The 19183-nt window shown below is 42.7% G+C and overlaps 1 protein-coding gene across 3 annotated transcripts in view; it reads right to left on the bottom strand.

Annotated features, from left to right (window-relative positions):
* SRF (serum response factor) overlaps positions 1 to 19183 on the bottom strand; it is a 135902-nt gene that overhangs the window by 78074 nt on the left and 38645 nt on the right. For all 3 annotated transcript variants that reach the window (XR_008402140.1, XM_053712773.1, XM_053712772.1), the window contains exon 3: positions 17950 to 18178. Coding sequence is in view for 2 of the 3 variants with exons in the window: in XM_053712773.1 (XP_053568748.1) it covers positions 17950 to 18178 (229 nt within the window). In the remaining variant the exon portion in view is untranslated. The remainder of the gene's footprint in view (positions 1 to 17949; positions 18179 to 19183) is intronic.

The raw sequence follows: 19183 nt of genomic DNA, 5'->3' as shown, positions 1-19183 counted from the left end.
TAAAGATGAACATCCTTCCCAAATTCCTTTATCTATTTCAAGTCCTCCCCCTAGATCTCCGTATACAATTCCTGCAGAAACAGAGAAAATTTGACCGATTTATTTGGTCACATAAAAGACCCAGAGTAAACAGAAATACGTTGTTCCTTAACAGAGCAGATGGGGGGCTTGGATCCCCTAACCTGGTTAATTACTACAAGGCATCTCATTTGGCACGAATAGTTGCATGGAAACGCTCGCTGACGAGCAAACCCTGGGTGCAGATAGAATCCTTTTTAGCGGGGGGGTTAGACTTGGGAGAACAGTGCTGGATCCCACATAAATCGAGGTCCCCAGACATAGGGAGTAACTACTATACAGCCTCCACGCTGCGAATATGGGACAAATCCCTAGTAGAAGATAGATCGTTATCAACGCCAATGTCCCCACTTACTCCACTACTCAATAACCCCCTACTGCTACAAAACCACACCATCCCGACCCCGCGTATGGCTGGAGCCCCCTCCAACGTACCAGTACACATGCTGATACACAATGGTTTGATGCGCCCACAGGCTGAGGTAAGCCAATTAATAGGTTCCCCGTTCCATTTATGGTTTCCATATTTGCAGGCTAGACATGCCATTTTTTCTAGTCCGCACAAAGCAAACTTAACCAGAACACTGACTCCATTTGAAACCTTATGTACATCCCCCTCCATGACTAAAGCTCATATCTCTATAATTTACAAGCTACTAAGTGGATCCTTCCCCATTAAGAGACCTGCATACATCACCAAGTGGGAGAGGGAGCTAGATATAACATTGACAGATGAGCAATGGGGCCATATTTTTATTGAAACCAAAAAGTCGTCCCTATCACTAACTTTAGTAGAAACAAATTTTAAGCTGCTTTCCAGGTGGTACCTTACCCCACACAGAATACGCAGTATTTTTCCTAACTCTTCCCCCCTGTGTTGGAGACATTGTGGAGAAATTGGTACACTCTCTCATATATGGTGTAAGTGCCCTCATATTCAGCCATATTGGCATAGTATAAACACACAAATTAACAAGATAATAGGTAGGTCCCTGGATCTTTCCCCTAGCCTGATCCTATTAAACAATCTCCCAGATGTAACATGTCAATATTGGAAAAAAATTGCTACATGTCATGCTTAATTGTGCTAGACGCCTTATACCTAGATATTGGAAAAAAGCAGACACACCACCATATGGAATGTGAGTTAAAGAGGTGAAACATGTACTTGAACTTGAAAAAATATACTACACACATATAGGTAAACAAGATTTTATTGCTGATGTGATATTCCTCTGGGAGCAGGGCGAATGAACCCAGCACAAATGCTTTGATTCAAATTATATGGTCCTCTGTCTTTTATCTTACTGTTTCTGTAACATTGTCTGTGGATCCAGTCTGGAAGTTTGATATAGCCAGTAACAATCTGTAAGGTTGGCAAGTATCATGATTCTATGTGTTATCCCTGATTTAATTGTATTTGCTGTTCACATCTGCCTATAGGCGTATTTATACATTGTATACTGTTTCTTTTCCTTAAACTTGTTTGAAAACAATAAAAAGATATATTGGAAAAAAAGAAAAGCAGCAAGGGAATTATCCATGACTGCTGCTAATTGTTGTAATGTAATAGGGGCCAATGCGCTAGAGGTACTAGGCATCGCTTGCGCGGGCGTAACTGGTGTCGACACAAAGGGGAGAGGAAGGTGGGCTATCCTCATTACCTTCCGTTAAAGAATCATCTTGTGCAACATTTTTAAGTGTCACTGAATGGTCTTTAAAATGCTTAGCTACCTTAGCACACTTTAAACACAAATGTAAAGGGGGTTCCGCCATGGCTATTAAACACATAGAACAACGTCTATCTGAAGGCTCTGACATGTTAAACAGACTTAGACAGCACTCAAATACAGAAAAAAACAATTTTAGAAAAAACAGTACTGTGCCTTTAAATAATAAAAAGCGCACACTTTTTTACTAAATCTCAAAAAATAACCCAATCTTTATGAAATTTTCACCATATGATCCTAATGCTTTGAAATGATTGCACAGTGAATTTCAAGTCAATTAACCCCTTAATGGCCAAACCGGAGCAAAGTAAAGCTGGCAACCGGTTAGCAAACTACAGCACCATGCCACAGCAATCTGCTGTGGCCCTACCTTCCTTGGGGATTAGTTTTGATCTAAAATGAGCCTCTATCAAGTCCTCAAGTAATCTTTAGACCCTCCACGTGAAGCTGCATGAAGCTGTCTGCAATAACTGCGCAATTGAGGCGCGAAATTTAGGCCCCCTCCATCTTCCCTCAGGAGTTTGTGGGGCCTTCACAAGCCTAAAAAGGTGTCTAAATATATGCCATGTGGAATAAACCCCATAAAAACGTTGCAAATGTGATAAAACCTTGTAAAAAGATCAGATTTTTGTTATAAAATAATCGATTGCCCCTTAACAGTGTCCACCAGTGTTTTGAGCCCTTTTAATTAAGCCTTCCTTCCATACTGAGTCTCAGAATATGGCTTACCTTCCCCACATGGGGATTCTTGTCAGTCTTCTAGCATTACTAAGTCTTGACTAGAAAAAAATGACTGAGCATACCTTATAGCAGTTAAGCCTGCAAACTGTTCCCCCCAACTTAAGTTTTCTGGTACTCCCCAGTCCTGTGTGGGAACAGCAATGGATTTTAGTTACAACATGCTAAAATAGTTTTCCTCTCAGCAGAAATCTTCATCACTTTCTGCCACAGAGTAAATAGCACAAACCGGTACTATTTAAAAATAACAAACTCTTGATTGAAGAAATAAAAACTACAAATCTAACACCACATTCACTTTACCCTCCCATGGAGATGCTACTTGTTAGAGCGGCAAAGAGAATGACTGGGGGGGCGGAGCTATATGGAAAGCTCTGCTGTGTGCTCTTTGCCACTTCCTGTAGGGAATGAGAATATCCCACAAGTAAGGATGAATCCGTGGACTGGATACACCTTGTAAGAGAAAGTAACCTTTTTATTTCTGTGTGCAGAAGCAAGCTAAATTATCATGCCAATATAGCTGTTCATAGACATCGCCATGACATTAAAAAAGCTATGTCTTGTGAAGCAATTCCAGACGGAAATTGCAAGGAACCGCAGGGCACTGCATGTGAGATAGGAAAAACATAATTTATGTAAGAACTTACCTGATAAATTCATTTCTTTCATATTAGCAAGAGTCCATGAGCTAGTGACGTATGGGATATACATTCCTACCAGGAGGGGCAAAGTTTCCCAAACCTTAAAATGCCTATAAATACACCCCTCACCACACCCACAATTCAGTTTAACGAATAGCCAAGAAGTGGGGTGATAAGAAAAAAGTGCGAAAGCATATAAAATAAGGAATTGGAATAATTGTGCTTTATACAAAAAAATCATAACCACCACAAAAAAGGGCGGGCCTCATGGACTCTTGCTAATATGAAAGAAATGAATTTATCAGGTAAGTTCTTACATAAATTATGTTTTCTTTCATGTAATTAGCAAGAGTCCATGAGCTAGTGACGTATGGGATAATGACTACCCAAGATGTGGATCTTTCCACACAAGAGTCACTAGAGAGGGAGGGATAAAATAAAGACAGCCAATTCCTGCTGAAAATAATCCACACCCAAAATAAAGTTTAATGAAAAACATAAGCAGAAGATTCAAACTGAAACCGCTGCCTGAAGTACTTTTCTACCAAAAACTGCTTCAGAAGAAGAAAATACAACAAAATGGTAGAATTTGGTAAAAGTATGCAAAGAGGACCAAGTTGCCGCTTTGCAAATCTGATCAACCGAAGCTTCATTCCTAAACGCCCAGGAAGTAGAAACTGACCTAGTAGAATGAGCTGTAATCCTATGAGGCGGAGTCTTACCCGACTCAACATAGGCAAGATGAATTAAAGATTTCAACCAAGATGCCAAAGAAATGGCAGAAGTTTTCTGGCCTTTCTAAAACCGGAAAAAGATAACAAATAAACTAGAAGTCTTTCGGAAATTCTTAGTAGCTTCAACATAATATTTCAAAGCTCTAATAACATCCAAAGAATGCAACGATTTCTCCTTAGAATTCTTAGGATTAGGACATAATGAAGGAACCACAATGTCTCTACTAATGTTGTTGGAAATCACAACTTAGGTAAAAATTCAAAAGAAGTTCGCAACACCGCCTTATCCTGATGAAAAATCAGAAAAGGAGACTCACAAGAAAGAGCAGATAATTCAGAAACTCTTCTGGCAGAAGAGATGGCCAAAAGGAACAAAACTTTCCAAGAAAGTAATTTAATATCCAATGAATGCATAGGTTCAAATGGAGGAGCTTGAAGAGCCCCCAGAACCAAATTCAAACTCCAAGGAGGAGAAATTGACTTAATGACAGGCTTTATACGAACCAAAGCTTGTAAAAAAAAACAATGAATATCAGGAAGAATAGCAATCTTTCTGTGAAAAAGAACAGAAAGAGCAGAGATTTGACCTTTCAAGGAACTTGCGGACAAACCCTTATCCAAACCATCCTGAAGAAACTGTAATATTCTCGGTATTCTAAAAGAATGCCAAGAAAAATGATGAAAGACACCAAGAAATATAAGTCTTCCAGACTCTATAATATATCTCTGGATACAGATTTACGAGCCTGTAACATAGTATTAATCACAGAGTCAGAGAAACCTCTTTGACCAAGAATCAAGCGTTCAATCTCCATACCTTTAAATTTAAGGATTTCAGATCCTGATGGAAAAAAGGACCTTGAGACAAAAAGGTCTGGTCTTAACGGAAGAGTCCACGGTTGGCAAGAGGCCATCCGGACAAGATCCGCATAACAAAACCTGTGAGGCCATGCCGGAGCTACCAGCAGAACAAACGAGCATTCCTTCAGAATCTTGGAGATTACTTTTGGAAGAAGAACTAGAGGCGGAAAGATATAGGCAGGATGATACTTCCAAGGAAGTGATAATGCATCCACTGCCTCCGCCTGAGGATCCCGGGATCTGGACAGATACCTGGGAAGTTTCTTGTTTAGATGAGAAGCCATCAGATCTATTTCTGGAAGTTCCCACATTTGAACAATCTGAAGAAATACCTCTGGGTGAAGAGACCATTCGCCCGGATGCAACGTTTGGCGACTGAGATAATCCGCTTTCCAATTGTCCATACCTGGGATATGAACCGCAGAGATTAGACAGGAGCTGGATTCCGCCCAAACCAAAATTCAAGATACTTCTTTCATAGCCAGAGGACTGTGAGTCCCTCCTTGATGATTGATGTATGCCACAGTTGTGACATTGTCTATCTGAAAACAAATGAACAACTCTCTCTTCAGAAGAGGCCAAGACTGAAGAGCTCTGAAAATTGCACGGAGTTCCAAAATATTGATCGGAAATCTCACCTCCTGAGATTCCCAAACCCCTTGTGCCGTCAGATACCCCCACACAGCTCCCCAACCTGTAAGACTTGCATCTGTTGAGATTATAGTCCAGGTCGGAAGAACAAAGAAGCCCCCTGAACTAAACGATGGTGATCTGTCCACCATGTCAGAGAGTGTCATAAAATCGGTTTAAAGATATTAATTGAGATATCTTTGAGTAATCCCTGCACCATTGGTTCAGCATACAGAGCTGAAGAGGTCGCATGTGAAAACGAGCAAAGGAGATCGCATCTGATGCGGCAGTCCTAAGACCCAACATTTCCATGCATAAGGCTACCAAAGGGAATGATTGTGACTGAAGGTTTTGACAAGCTGATATCAATGTTAAACTTCTCTTGTCTGACAAGGACAGAGTCATAGACACTGAATTTATCTAGAAACCTAATAAGGTTACCCTTGTCTGAGGAATCAATGAACTGATTGGTAAATTGATCCTCCAACCATGAACTTGAAGAAACAACACAAGTCGATTCGTATGAGATTCTTCGAAAATGAGAAGACTGAGCAAGTACCAAGATATCGTCCAAATAAGGAAATACCAAAAACCTGTTCTCTGATTACAGAAAAAAGGGCACCGAGAACCTTTGAAAAAAATTCTTGGAACTGAGGCTAGGCCAAACGGTAGAGCCACAAAACTGGTAATGCTTGTCTAAAAAGAGAATCTCAGACACTAAAAGTGATCTGGATGAATCGGAATATGCAGATACACATCCTGTAAATCTATTGTAGACATATAATGCCCTTGCTAAACAAAAGGCAGGATAGTCCTACAGTAACCATCTTGAATGTTGGTATCCTAACATAACGATTCAATAATGATAGATCCGGAACTGGTCTGAAGGAATTGACCTTCTTTGGTACAATGAAGAGATAAAATAAAACCCCAGCCCCTGTTCCAGAACTGGAACTGGCATAAATACTCCAGCCAACTCTAGATCTGAAACACATTTCAGAAATGCTGAGCCTTTGCTGTGTTAACTGGGACACGGGAAAGAAAAGAATCTCTTAGCAGGAGGCCTTAACTTGAAGCCAATTCTGTACCTTTCTGAAACAATGTTTCTGAAACCAGAGATTAAGAACGGAATTGATCCAAATTGAAGAAAACGTAATCTGCCCCATACCAGCTGAGCTGGAATAAGGGCCGCACCTTCATAGGTACTTAGGAGCTGGCTATAGGTTTCTATAAGGCTTGGATATATTCCAAACTGGAAATAGTTTCCAAACTGATACCGCTCCTGCGGATGAAGGATCAGGCTTTTGTTCCTTGTTGTGAGGAAAGGAACGAAAATGATTATTTACCCTGGAAAGAAAGGGAAAGCAAAGTTGACTTAGAAGACATGTCAGCATTCCAAGTTTAATCCATAAAGCTTTTCTAGCTAAAATAGCTAGAGACATATACCTGACATCAACTCTAATGATATCAAAAGATGGTATCACCAATAAAATTATTAGCATGTTATAGAATAATAAAAATGCTATAAAATTATGATCTGTTACTTGTTGCGCTAAAGCTGCTAACCAAAAAGTTGAAGCTGCAGCAACATCCGCTAAAAATATAGCAGGTCTAAGAAGATTACCTGAACATAAGTAAGCTTTTCTTAGAAAGGATTCAATTTTCCTATCTAAAGGATCCTTAAATGAAGTACTATCTGCCGTAGGAATAGTAGTACATTAGCAGGAGTAGAGACAGCCCCATAACCTTAGGGATTTTTGTCCCAAAAAACTCTAATCTGTCAGATGGCACAGGATATAATTTGCATAAACGTCTAGAAGGAGTAAATAAATTACCCAAATTATTCCATTCCCTGGAAATTACTTCAGAAATAGCATCAGGGAGATAAAACACTTCTGGAATAACTACAGGAGATTTAAAAACCTTATTTAAACGTTTAGATTTAGTATCAAGAGGACCAGAATCCTCTATTTCTAATGCAAATAACACTTCTTTAAGTAAAGAAAGAATAAATTCCATCTTGAACAAATACAAAGATTTATCAGCATCAACCTCTGAGACAGAAACCTCTGAACCAGAAGAACCATTATCAGTATCAGAATGATGATGTTCATTTAAAAATTCATCTGAAAAAAGAGAAGTTTTAAAAGACTTTTATGTATACTAGAAGGAGAAATAACAGACATAGCCTTCTTAATGGATTTAAAAAATAAAATCTCTTATGTTATCAGGAACACTCTGAAAATTAGATGTTGACGGAACAGCAACAGGTAATGTAACAGTACTAAAGGAAATTTTATCTGCATTAATAAGTTTGACATGACATGCAATACAAATAACAGCTGGAGAAACAGATACCAAAAGTTTATAGCAGATACACTTAGCTTGGTAGCTCCAGCACTGTGCAGTGATTTTCCTGAAGTATCTTCTGACTCAGTTGCAACGTGGAACATCTTGCAATATGTAAAAGAAAAAAACAACATATAAAGCAAAATTGATCAAATTCCTTAAATGACAGTTTCAGGAATGGGAAAAAAATGCCAGTGAACAAGCTTCTAGCAACCAGAAGCAATAAATAATGAGACTTAAATAATGTGGAGACAAAAATGACGCCCATATTTTTTAGCGCCAAAAAGACGCCCACATTATTTGGCGCCTAAATGCTTTTGGCGCCAAAAATGACGCCACATCCGGAACGCCGACATTTTTGACGCAAAAAAACGTCAAAAAATGACGCAACTTCCGGCGACACGTATGACGCCGGAAACAGAAAAAAAATTTTGCGCCAAAAAAGTCTGCGCCAAGAATGACGCAATAAAATGAAGCATTTTCTGCCCCCGCGAGCCTAACAGCCCACAGGGAAAAAGTCAAATTTTTTAAGGTAAGAAAAAATGAATGAAACAAATGCATTTATCCCAAATATGAAACTGACTGTCTGAAAAATAAGGAATGTTGAACATTCTGAGTCAAGGCAAATAAATGTTTGAATACATATATTTAGAACTTTATAAATAAAGTGCCTAACCATAGCTTAGAGTGTCACAGAAAATAAGACTTACTTACCCCAGGACACTCATCTAAATATAGCAGATAGCCAAACCAGTACTGAAACGAGAATCAGTAGAGGTAATGGTATATATAAGAGTATATCGTCGATCTGAAAAGGGAGGTAAGAGATGAATCTCTACGACCGATAACAGAGAACCTATGAAATAGACCCCGTAGAAGGAGATCACTGCATTCAAATAGGCAATACTCTCCTCACATCCCTCTGACATTCACTGCACGCTGAGAGGAAAACCGGGCTCCAACTTGCTGCGGAGCGCATATCAACGTAGAATCTAGCACAAACTTACTTCACCACCTCCATCGGAGGCAAAGTTTGTAAAACTGAATTGTGGGTGTGGTGAGGGGTGTATTTATAGGCATTTTAAGGTTTGGGAAACTTTGCCCCTCCTGGTAGGAATGTATATCCCATACGTCACTAGCTCATGGACTCTTGCTAATTACATGAAAGAAATTAATGTACACTTCTTTAATTAACCTGGCCTCACATATAGTAGACCTTCTGACTACTGTAAGCAGTTCTTGCTACCATGTAAAAAACCTCTCTGCTGCATAACATAGCACAGCAGAGAAGGAGTCCGGAACTTTTCAAAATGTTTATTTAAAACTTTAAATTATAAAACTAATGTGTAACTCTGCTATCTCATTTATTACATAGAAAAGGAAATGTATTCTTACCTGATAAATTTGTTTCTTTTAAGATACAATGAGTCCACGGATTTCATCCTTACTTGTGGGATACAATACCAAAGCTATAGTACACGGATGAAAAGGGAGGGACAAGACAGGGAACTTAAACGGAAGGCACCACTGCTTGAAGAACTTTCCTCCCAAAAACAGCCTCAGACGAGGCAAAGGTATCGAATTCGTAAAATTTGGAAAAAGTGTGAAGAGACGACCAAGTTGCAGCTTTGCAAATCTGTTCAACAGAAGCATCATTTTTGAATGCCCATGATGAGGAAGCCACAGCCCTAGTGGAATGTGCCGTAATTCGTTCAGGAGGCTGCTGTCCACACCTCAGCCAAGTATTGCCGAGACGCCTATCAACCACCGGATGGGAGTTAAATATTAGGCATCCGGTCCTTAGCACAGAATGGGAAGCCTCTCTGCCACGTGCACACAACGTAGCAGAGAATACCCTCATCGCACTTTTACAGGAATAGTACACAGGCGCGCAACAATGGTGCGTAGGATAGCTCCGCCCATCATGGGCATATAGACTAAAACTCCCGGGCAGCAAAGATGTCTAATAAACATAGAAGTCAACAGAGGCAGAAAAAGTATGCGCTACAAAAGAAACCCTTCTCAGTTAAATAGCACTGTGAAAATAAAGCCGTTAAAATAAAAGGCTGTATGTTCGAGTAGAAGCATAATAAACCTCCCGGCTGTTGGTAAAATTAAAGCCGTTAGGAACTGAAGTATAGGACTGAAGCTGTAAAAACAGAATTTATGTTTACCTGATAAATTACTTTCTCCAACGGTGTGTCCGGTCCACGGCGTCATCCTTACTTGTGGGATATTCTCTTCCCCAACAGGAAATGGCAAAGAGCCCAGCAAAGCTGGTCACATGATCCCTCCCAGGCTCCGCCTACCCCAGTCATTCGACCGACGTTAAGGAGGAATATTTGCATAGGAGAAACCATATGGTACCGTGGTGACTGTAGTTAAAGAAAATAAATTATCAGACCTGATTAAAAAACCAGGGCGGGCCGTGGACCGGACACACCGTTGGAGAAAGTAATTTATCAGGTAAACATAAATTCTGTTTTCTCCAACATAGGTGTGTCCGGTCCACGGCGTCATCCTTACTTGTGGGAACCAATACCAAAGCTTTAGGACACGGATGAAGGGAGGGAGCAAATCAGGTCACCTAAATGGAAGGCACCACGGCTTGCAAAACCTTTCTCCCAAAAATAGCCTCAGAAGAAGCAAAAGTATCAAACTTGTAAAATTTGGTAAAAGTGTGCAGTGAAGACCAAGTCGCTGCCCTACATATCTGATCAACAGAAGCCTCGTTCTTGAAGGCCCATGTGGAAGCCACAGCCCTAGTGGAATGAGCTGTGATTCTTTCGGGAGGCTGCCGTCCGGCAGTCTCGTAAGCCAATCTGATGATGCTTTTAATCCAAAAAGAGAGAGAGGTAGAAGTTGCTTTTTGACCTCTCCTTTTACCGGAATAAACAACAAACAAGGAAGATGTTTGTCTAAAATCCTTTGTAGCATCTAAATAGAATTTTAGAGCGCGAACAACATCCAAATTGTGCAACAAACGTTCCTTCTTTGAAACTGGTTTCGGACACAGAGAAGGTACGATAATCTCCTGGTTAATGTTTTTGTTAGAAACAACTTTTGGAAGAAAACCAGGTTTAGTACGTAAAACCACCTTATCTGCATGGAACACCAGATAAGGAGGAGAACACTGCAGAGCAGATAATTCTGAAACTCTTCTGGCAGAAGAAATTGCAACTAAAAACAAAACTTTCCAAGATAATAATTTAATATCAACGGAATGCAAGGGTTCAAACGGAACCCCCTGAAGAACTGAAAGAACTAAATTGAGACTCCAAGGAGGAGTCAAAGGTTTGTAAACAGGCTTAATTCTAACCAGAGCCTGAACAAAAGCTTGAACATCTGGCACAGCAGCCAGTTTTTTGTGAAGTAACACCGACAAGGCAGAAATCTGTCCCTTCAGGGAACTTGCAGATAATCCTTTTTCCAATCCTTCTTGAAGGAAGGATAGGATCCTAGGAATCTTAACCTTGTCCCAAGGGAATCCTTTAGATTCACACCAACAGATATATTTTTTCCAAATTTTGTGGTAAATCTTTCTAGTTACAGGCTTTCTGGCCTGAACAAGAGTATCGATAACAGAATCTGAGAACCCTCGCTTCGATAAAATCAAGCGTTCAATCTCCAAGCAGTCAGCTGGAGTGAAACCAGATTCGGATGTTCGAACGGACCCTGAACAAGAAGGTCTCGTCTCAAAGGTAGCTTCCAAGGTGGAGCCGATGACATATTCACCAGATCTGCATACCAAGTCCTGCGTGGCCACGCAGGAGCTATCAAGATCACCGACGCCCTCTCCTGATTGATCCTGGCTACCAGCCTGGGGATGAGAGGAAAGGGCGGGAACACATAAGCTAGTTTGAAGGTCCAAGGTGCTACTAGTGCATCCACTAGAGCCGCCTTGGGATCCCTGGATCTGGACCCGTAGCAAGGAACTTTGAAGTTCTGACGAGAGGCCATCAGATCCATGTCTGGAATGCCCCACAGCTGAGTGACTTGGGCAAAGATTTCCGGATGGAGTTCCCACTCCCCCGGATGCAATGTCTGACGACTCAGAAAATCCGCTTCCCAATTTTCCACTCCTGGGATGTGGATAGCAGACAGGTGGCAGGAGTGAGACTCCGCCCATAGAATGATTTTGGTCACTTCTTCCATCGCTAGGGAACTCCTTGTTCCCCCCTGATGGTTGATGTACGCAACAGTTGTCATGTTGTCTGATTGAAACTGTATGAACTTGGCCCTCGCTAGCTGAGGCCAAGCCTTGAGAGCATTGAATATCGCTCTCAGTTCCAGAATATTTATCGGTAGAAGAGATTCTTCCCGAGACCAAAGACCCTGAGCTTTCAGGGATCCCCAGACCGCGCCCCAGCCCATCAGACTGGCGTCGGTCGTGACAATGACCCACTCTGGTCTGCGGAATGTCATCCCTCGTGACAGGTTGTCCAGGGACAGCCACCAACGGAGTGAGTCTCTGGTCCTCTGATTTACTTGTATCTTCGGAGACAAGTCTGTATAGTCCCCATTCCACTGACTGAGCATGCACAGTTGTAATGGTCTTAGATGAATGCGCGCAAAAGGAACTATGTCCATTGCCGCTACCATCAACCCGATCACTTCCATGCACTGAGCTATGGAAGGAAGAGGAACGGAATGAAGTATCCGACAAGAGTCTAGAAGTTTTGTTTTTCTGGCCTCTGTTAGAAAAATCCTCATTTCTAAGGAGTCTATAATTGTTCCCAAGAAGGGAACCCTTGTTGACGGGTATAGAGAACTCTTTTCCACGTTCACTTTCCATCCGTGAGATCTGAGAAAGGCCAGGACGATGTCCGTGTGAGCCTTTGCTTGAGGAAGGGACGACGCTTGAATCAAAATGTCGTCCAAGTAAGGTACTACAGCAATGCCCCTTGGTCTTAGCACAGCTAGAAGGGACCCTAGTACCTTTGTGAAAATCCTTGGAGCAGTGGCTAATCCGAAAGGAAGCGCCACGAACTGGTAATGTTTGTCCAGGAATGCGAACCTTAGGAACCGATGATGTTCCTTGTGGATAGGAATATGTAGATACGCATCCTTTAAATCCACCGTGGTCATGAATTGACCTTCCTGGATGGAAGGAAGAATAGTTCGAATGGTTTCCATCTTGAACGATGGAACCTTGAGAAACTTGTTTAAGATCTTGAGATCTAAGATTGGTCTGAATGTTCCCTCTTTTTTGGGAACTATGAACAGATTGGAGTAGAACCCCATCCCTTGTTCTCTTAATGGAACAGGATGAATCACTCCCATTTTTAACAGGTCTTCTACACAATGTAAGAATGCCTGTCTTTTTATGTGGTCTGAAGACAACTGAGACCTGTGGAACCTCCCCCTTGGGGGAAGTCCCTTGAATTCCAGAAGATAACCTTGGGAGACTATTTCTAGCGCCCAAGGATCCAGAACATCTCTTGCCCAAGCCTGAGCGAAGAGAGAGAGTCTGCCCCCCACCAGATCCGGTCCCGGATCGGGGGCCAACATTTCATGCAGTCTTGGTAGCAGCGGCAGGTTTCTTGGCCTGCTTTCCTTTGTTCCAGCCTTGCATTGGTCTCCAAGCTGGCTTGGCTTGAGAAGTATTACCCTCTTGCTTAGAGGACGTAGCACCTTGGGCTGGTCCGTTTCTACGAAAGGGACGAAAATTAGGTTTATTTTTTGCCTTGAAAGGCCGATCCTGAGGAAGGGCGTGGCCCTTACCCCCAGTGATATCAGAGATAATCTCTTTCAAGTCAGGGCCAAACAGCGTTTTCCCCTTGAAAGGAATGTTAAGTAGCTTGTTCTTGGAAGACGCATCAGCCGACCAAGATTTCAACCAAAGCGCTCTGCGCGCCACAATAGCAAACCCAGAATTCTTAGCCGCTAACCTAGCCAATTGCAAAGTGGCGTCGAGGGTGAAAGAATTAGCCAATTTGAGAGCATTGATTCTGTCCATAATCTCCTCATAAGGAGGAGAATCACTATCGACCGCCTTTATCAGCTCATCGAACCAGAAACATGCGGCTGTAGCGACAGGGACAATGCATGAAATTGGTTGTAGAAGGTAACCCTGCTGAACAAACATCTTTTTAAGCAAACCTTCTAATTTTTTATCCATAGGATCTTTGAAAGCACAACTATCCTCTATGGGTATAGTGGTGCGTTTGTTTAAAGTGGAAACCGCTCCCTCGACCTTGGGGACTGTCTGCCATAAGTCCTTTCTGGGGTCGACCATAGGAAACAATTTTTTAAATATGGGGGGAGGGACGAAAGGAATACCTGGCCTCTCCCATTCTTTATTAACAATGTCCGCCACCCGCTTGGGTATAGGAAAAGCTTCTGGGAGCCCCGGCACCTCTAGGAACTTGTCCATTTTACATAGTTTCTCTGGGATGACCAACTTGTCACAATCATCCAGAGTGGATAATACCTCCTTAAGCAGAATGCGGAGATGTTCCAACTTAAATTTAAATGCAATCACATCAGGTTCAGCCTGTTGAGAAATGTTCCCTGAATCAGTAATTTCTCCCTCAGACAAAACCTCCCTGGCCCCATCAGACTGGGTTAGGGGCCCTTCAGAGATATTAATATCAGCGTCGTCATGCTCTTCAGTATCTAAAACAGAGCAGCCGCGCTTACGCTGACAAGTGTTTATTTTGGCTAAAATGTTTTTGACAGAATTATCCATTACAGCCGTTAATTGTTGCATAGTAAGGAGTATTGGCGCGCTAGATGTACTAGGGGCCTCCTGAGTGGGCAAGACTCGTGTAGACGAAGGAGGGAATGATGCAGTACCATGCTTACTCCCCTCACTTGAGGAATCATCTTGGGCATCATTGTCATTATCACATAAATCACATTTATTTAAATGAATAGGAATTCTGGCTTCCCCACATTCAGAACACAGTCTATCTGGTAGTTCAGACATGTTAAACAGGCATAAACTTGATAACAAAGTACAAAAAACGTTTTAAAATAAAACCGTTACTGTCACTTTAAATTTTAAACTGAACACACTTTATTACTGCAATTGCGAAAAAACATGAAGGAATTGTTCAAAATTTATCAAATTTTCACCACAGTGCCTTAAAGCCTTAAAAGTATTGCACACCAAATTTGGAAGCTTTAACCCTTAAAATAACGGAACCGGAGCCGTTTTAAACTTTAACCCCTTTACAGTCCCTGGTATCTGCTTTGCTGAGACCCAACCAAGCCCAAAGGGGAATACGATACCAAATGACGCCTTCAGAAAGTCTTTTCTAAGTATCAGAGCTCCTCTCACATGCGACTGCATGCCATGCCTCTCAAAAACAAGTGCGCCACACCGGCGCGAAAATGAGGCTCTGCTTATGCTTTGGGAAAGCCCCTAAGGAATAAGGTGTCTAATACAGTGCCTGCCGATATTATTATATCAAAATACCCAGATAAAATGATTCCTCAAGGCTAAATATGTGTTAATAATGAATCGATTTAGCCCAGAAAAAGTCTACAGTCTTAATAAGCCCTTGTGAAGCCCTTATTTACGATCGTAATAAACATGGCTTACCGGATCCCATAGGGAAAATGACAGCTTCCAGCATTACATCGTCTTGTTAGAATGTGTCATACCTCAAGCAGCAAGAGACTGCACACTGTTCCCCCAACTGAAGTTAATTGCTCTCAACAGTCCTGTGTGGAACAGCCATGGATTTTAGTTACGGTTGCTAAAATCATTTTCCTCATACAAACAGAAATCTTCATCTCTTTTCTGTTTCTGAGTAAATAGTACATACCAGCACTATTTCAAAATAACAAACTCTTGATTGAATAATAAAAACTACAGTTAAACACTAAAAAACTCTAAGCCATCTCCGTGGAGATGTTGCCTGTACAACGGCAAAGAGAATGACTGGGGTAGGCGGAGCCTGGGAGGGATCATGTGACCAGCTTTGCTGGGCTCTTTGCCATTTCCTGTTGGGGAAGAGAATATCCCACAAGTAAGGATGACGCCGTGGACCGGACACACCTATGTTGGAGAAATAAAGCCACTGGGAGCTGAAACATAGCGCTAAACCTCCCTATCGGCTGATGCTGAAAAATAAAACCGTTGGGAGCTGAAACATGGCGCTAAAGAGCTGTAACATCTGATGGAAGCTGTAAAGCGGCGTTAAACCTCCCAGACGGCTGATACACTAAAAGTAAGACCGTTGGGGCTGTAATATGGCGTTTGAAAACACCTAACATATGAGCCACTTCTTCCCCAGCGCCTGCTGTAACTGCCAGTCAAAGTAACCCCACTCTAAAGAGTAATGTTACCTAGTGTAGTATAAAGTGCCAATATTTCTGTGTATATATCCCCAGAAATCAAACTTAGCACTTACCTTAGAATCTGCCTGGCAGGAAGGCAGCTCACCTGGCTTGCAAGGTCCTCCGCCTCACATTGGCCTGTGAAACAAACAAAAAGTACTGAGTATTCTCTGTCTCAGAGTTGGACAAACTGGGCAGCATAAGTATATGGGAGGCGCAGTGAGAATTATGTCCCACAAGTTCCCATTGCTCTAAAGCCACCAATAGCTCTACTGTAGAGACTGATATGGACTACGGCTACACCCTAGGACAAAGCAGCACTCTCTGGAACTAAAAAAATAAACTCTTGATTGAAGAATCTAACACCTCACTTTACCTCTTCCTATCACTAAACGATTGTTTTTCTCTTGTATTTTCTTTTTTTCATTAGAGTGTAATGATGGTATATTCCTTTTTCAAATTAGGTAAAACCTGCTGCTTCAGTTTCTTAGCGCCCCCCCCAAAGAAAAATTTGAGCCAGTTCTCTGACAGCTGCCGGGGTGCTCTGTGCAAACAACACCCACTTCAATAGAAATAGGCAAAGGCACTCACCGTATGAACAAGAATGCCAATTTAATAATATGATGTTTCGGGGTGGTGCCTTTGCCTATTTCTATTGAGACATACATGCGAAAGTCTAGGCACCCCTGACAATTTACATGATTTTCATTTATAAATAATTGGGTTTTTGGCCGTTAAAATAAAAGACACACAGAGACAGACACACAGAGACAGACACACAGAGACAGACACACAGAGACAGACACACAGAGACAGACACACAGAGACAGACACACAGAGACAGACACACAGAGACAGACACACAGAGACAGACACACAGAGACAGACACACAGAGACAGACACACAGAGACAGACACACAGAGACAGACACACAGAGACAGACACACAGAGACAGACACACAGAGACAGACACACAGAGACAGACACACAGAGACAGACACACAGAGACAGACACACAGAGACAGACACACAGAGACAGACACACAGAGACAGACACACAGAGACAGACACACAGAGACAGACACACAGAGACAGACACACAGAGACAGACACACAGAGACTTGATTGTTATGGCCTATTACAAGGTTAAATCACCACTATTTAAGTTAAACAGGAAGTTAAAGGACTGTTATACTGACAATGGGTTAATTCCCTACTGTGTGTGTCACAGTGAATTAGCCCTTGAGTGAGAGGGTTAAATAGTACAGGCGCATGGTGTGTCACAATGTAAATAAATCCTCTTCGTGTGCCCGGAACAGTTTTTTAGCCATATGGAAGCAAACATTACAGCTTCCTGGATTTTTGGTCTGGCTTCTACATATTGATCACACGGCCAATAGCACAACACAGGGACTGAACGTGCACTGAAATATCCGAGATAAACCAATCATTGGTTAATAGTACTGGCTCCCACATCAGGCACAGAGGACGGTACAATCAGGCACAGAGGACGGTACAATCAGGCACAGAGGACGGTACAATCAGGCACAGAGGACGGTACAATCAGGCACAGAGGACGGTACAATCAGGCACAGAGGACGGTACAATCAGGCACAGAGGACGGTACAATCAGGCACAGAGGACGGTACAATCAGGCACAGAGGACGGTACAATCAGGCACAGAGGACGGTACAATCAGGCACAGAGGACGGTACAATCAGGCACAGAGGACGGTACAATCAGGCACAGAGGACGGTACAATCAGGCACAGAGGACGGTACAATCAGGCACAGAGGACGGTACAATCAGGCACAGAGGATGGTACAATCAGGCACAGAAGAAGAAAAAAGGCAGAAGATGGAGGTTAGTTAGATCTCTTGAGGTGCAGACATCCTTACCAGACATGAGGGTGAAGCCAGTGGGAAGTTGCATGAGGCCTCCTGTGCTCATGGAGCTGCCCTCAGTCTTCAGAACAGTCCCGTTGGCACTTGTGACTGGGGCCAGGTAGTTGGTGATGGGGAACGAGTGACCACTGCTGACCTGCATCGAGGTAGAGGTAGTGGGAGCAGTCTGGATACTTGAGGTACCAGGAAGGTTAGCAACAGTAAATGCTGGCTTCAAGGAGTCCTGTTGGAGAGGAGATGCGAGTCAGTAAAAGGCAGAAGGCTGCAAAACCCACTTAACCCCTGCACTGTCTGGTAATACACAAAGATGGGTCCCACAGATTAAAGTGACAGTACTAAGCCAATCATGTAAGTGTGTCAAAATAAAGAAAAACTAAAGAGTACCAAGGCTCCCACTGCACTATCCCATGACGTTTATTAGCCGGTAGTAGTGCCCAGCAGTGCCAGCTAACACCCCCACAATCACACATTGCAACAGTGCCAACACCCCCCACATACACACAATCACAGCAGCAGTGCCAGCCTCTCCCTCATATACTGAGTTACACTGACACACACACAGGTCAGACAGCAGCAGTGCCAGCCTCCCCCTCATATACTGAGTTACACTGTGACACACACACAGGTCAGACAGCAGCAGTGCCAGCCTCCCCCTCATATACTGAGTTACACTGTGACACACACACAGGTCAGACAGCAGCAGTGCCAGCCTCCCCCTCATATACTGAGTTACACTGTGACACACACACAGGTCAGACAGCAGCAGTGCCAGCCTCCCCCTCATATACTGAGTTACACTGTGACACACACACAGGTCAGACAGCAGCAGTGCCAGCCTCCCCCTCATATACTGAGTTACACTGTGACACACACAGGTCAGACAGCAGCAGTGCCAGCCTCCCCCTCATATACTGAGTTACACTGTGACACACACACAGGTCAGACAGCAGCAGTGCCAGCCTCCCCCTCATATACTGAGTTACACTGTGACACACACAGGTCAGACAGCAGCAGTGCCAGCCTCTCCCTCATATACTGAGTTACACTGTGACACACAGGTCAGACAGCAGCAGTGCCAGCCTCCCCTCATATACTGAGTTACACTGTGACACACACACAGGTCAGACAGCAGCAGTGCCAGCCTCTCCCCTCATATACTGAGTTACACTGTGACACACACACAGGTCAGACAGCAGCAGTGCCAGCCTCCCCCTCATATACTTGAGGG

This window comes from Bombina bombina, chromosome 4, assembly GCF_027579735.1.
Source record: "Bombina bombina isolate aBomBom1 chromosome 4, aBomBom1.pri, whole genome shotgun sequence".
In the NCBI taxonomy this organism is placed as follows: domain Eukaryota; kingdom Metazoa; phylum Chordata; class Amphibia; order Anura; family Bombinatoridae; genus Bombina; species Bombina bombina.
Note: the sequence above shows the minus strand (reverse complement) of the source record. Positions and strands in the feature narration are given on the sequence as shown.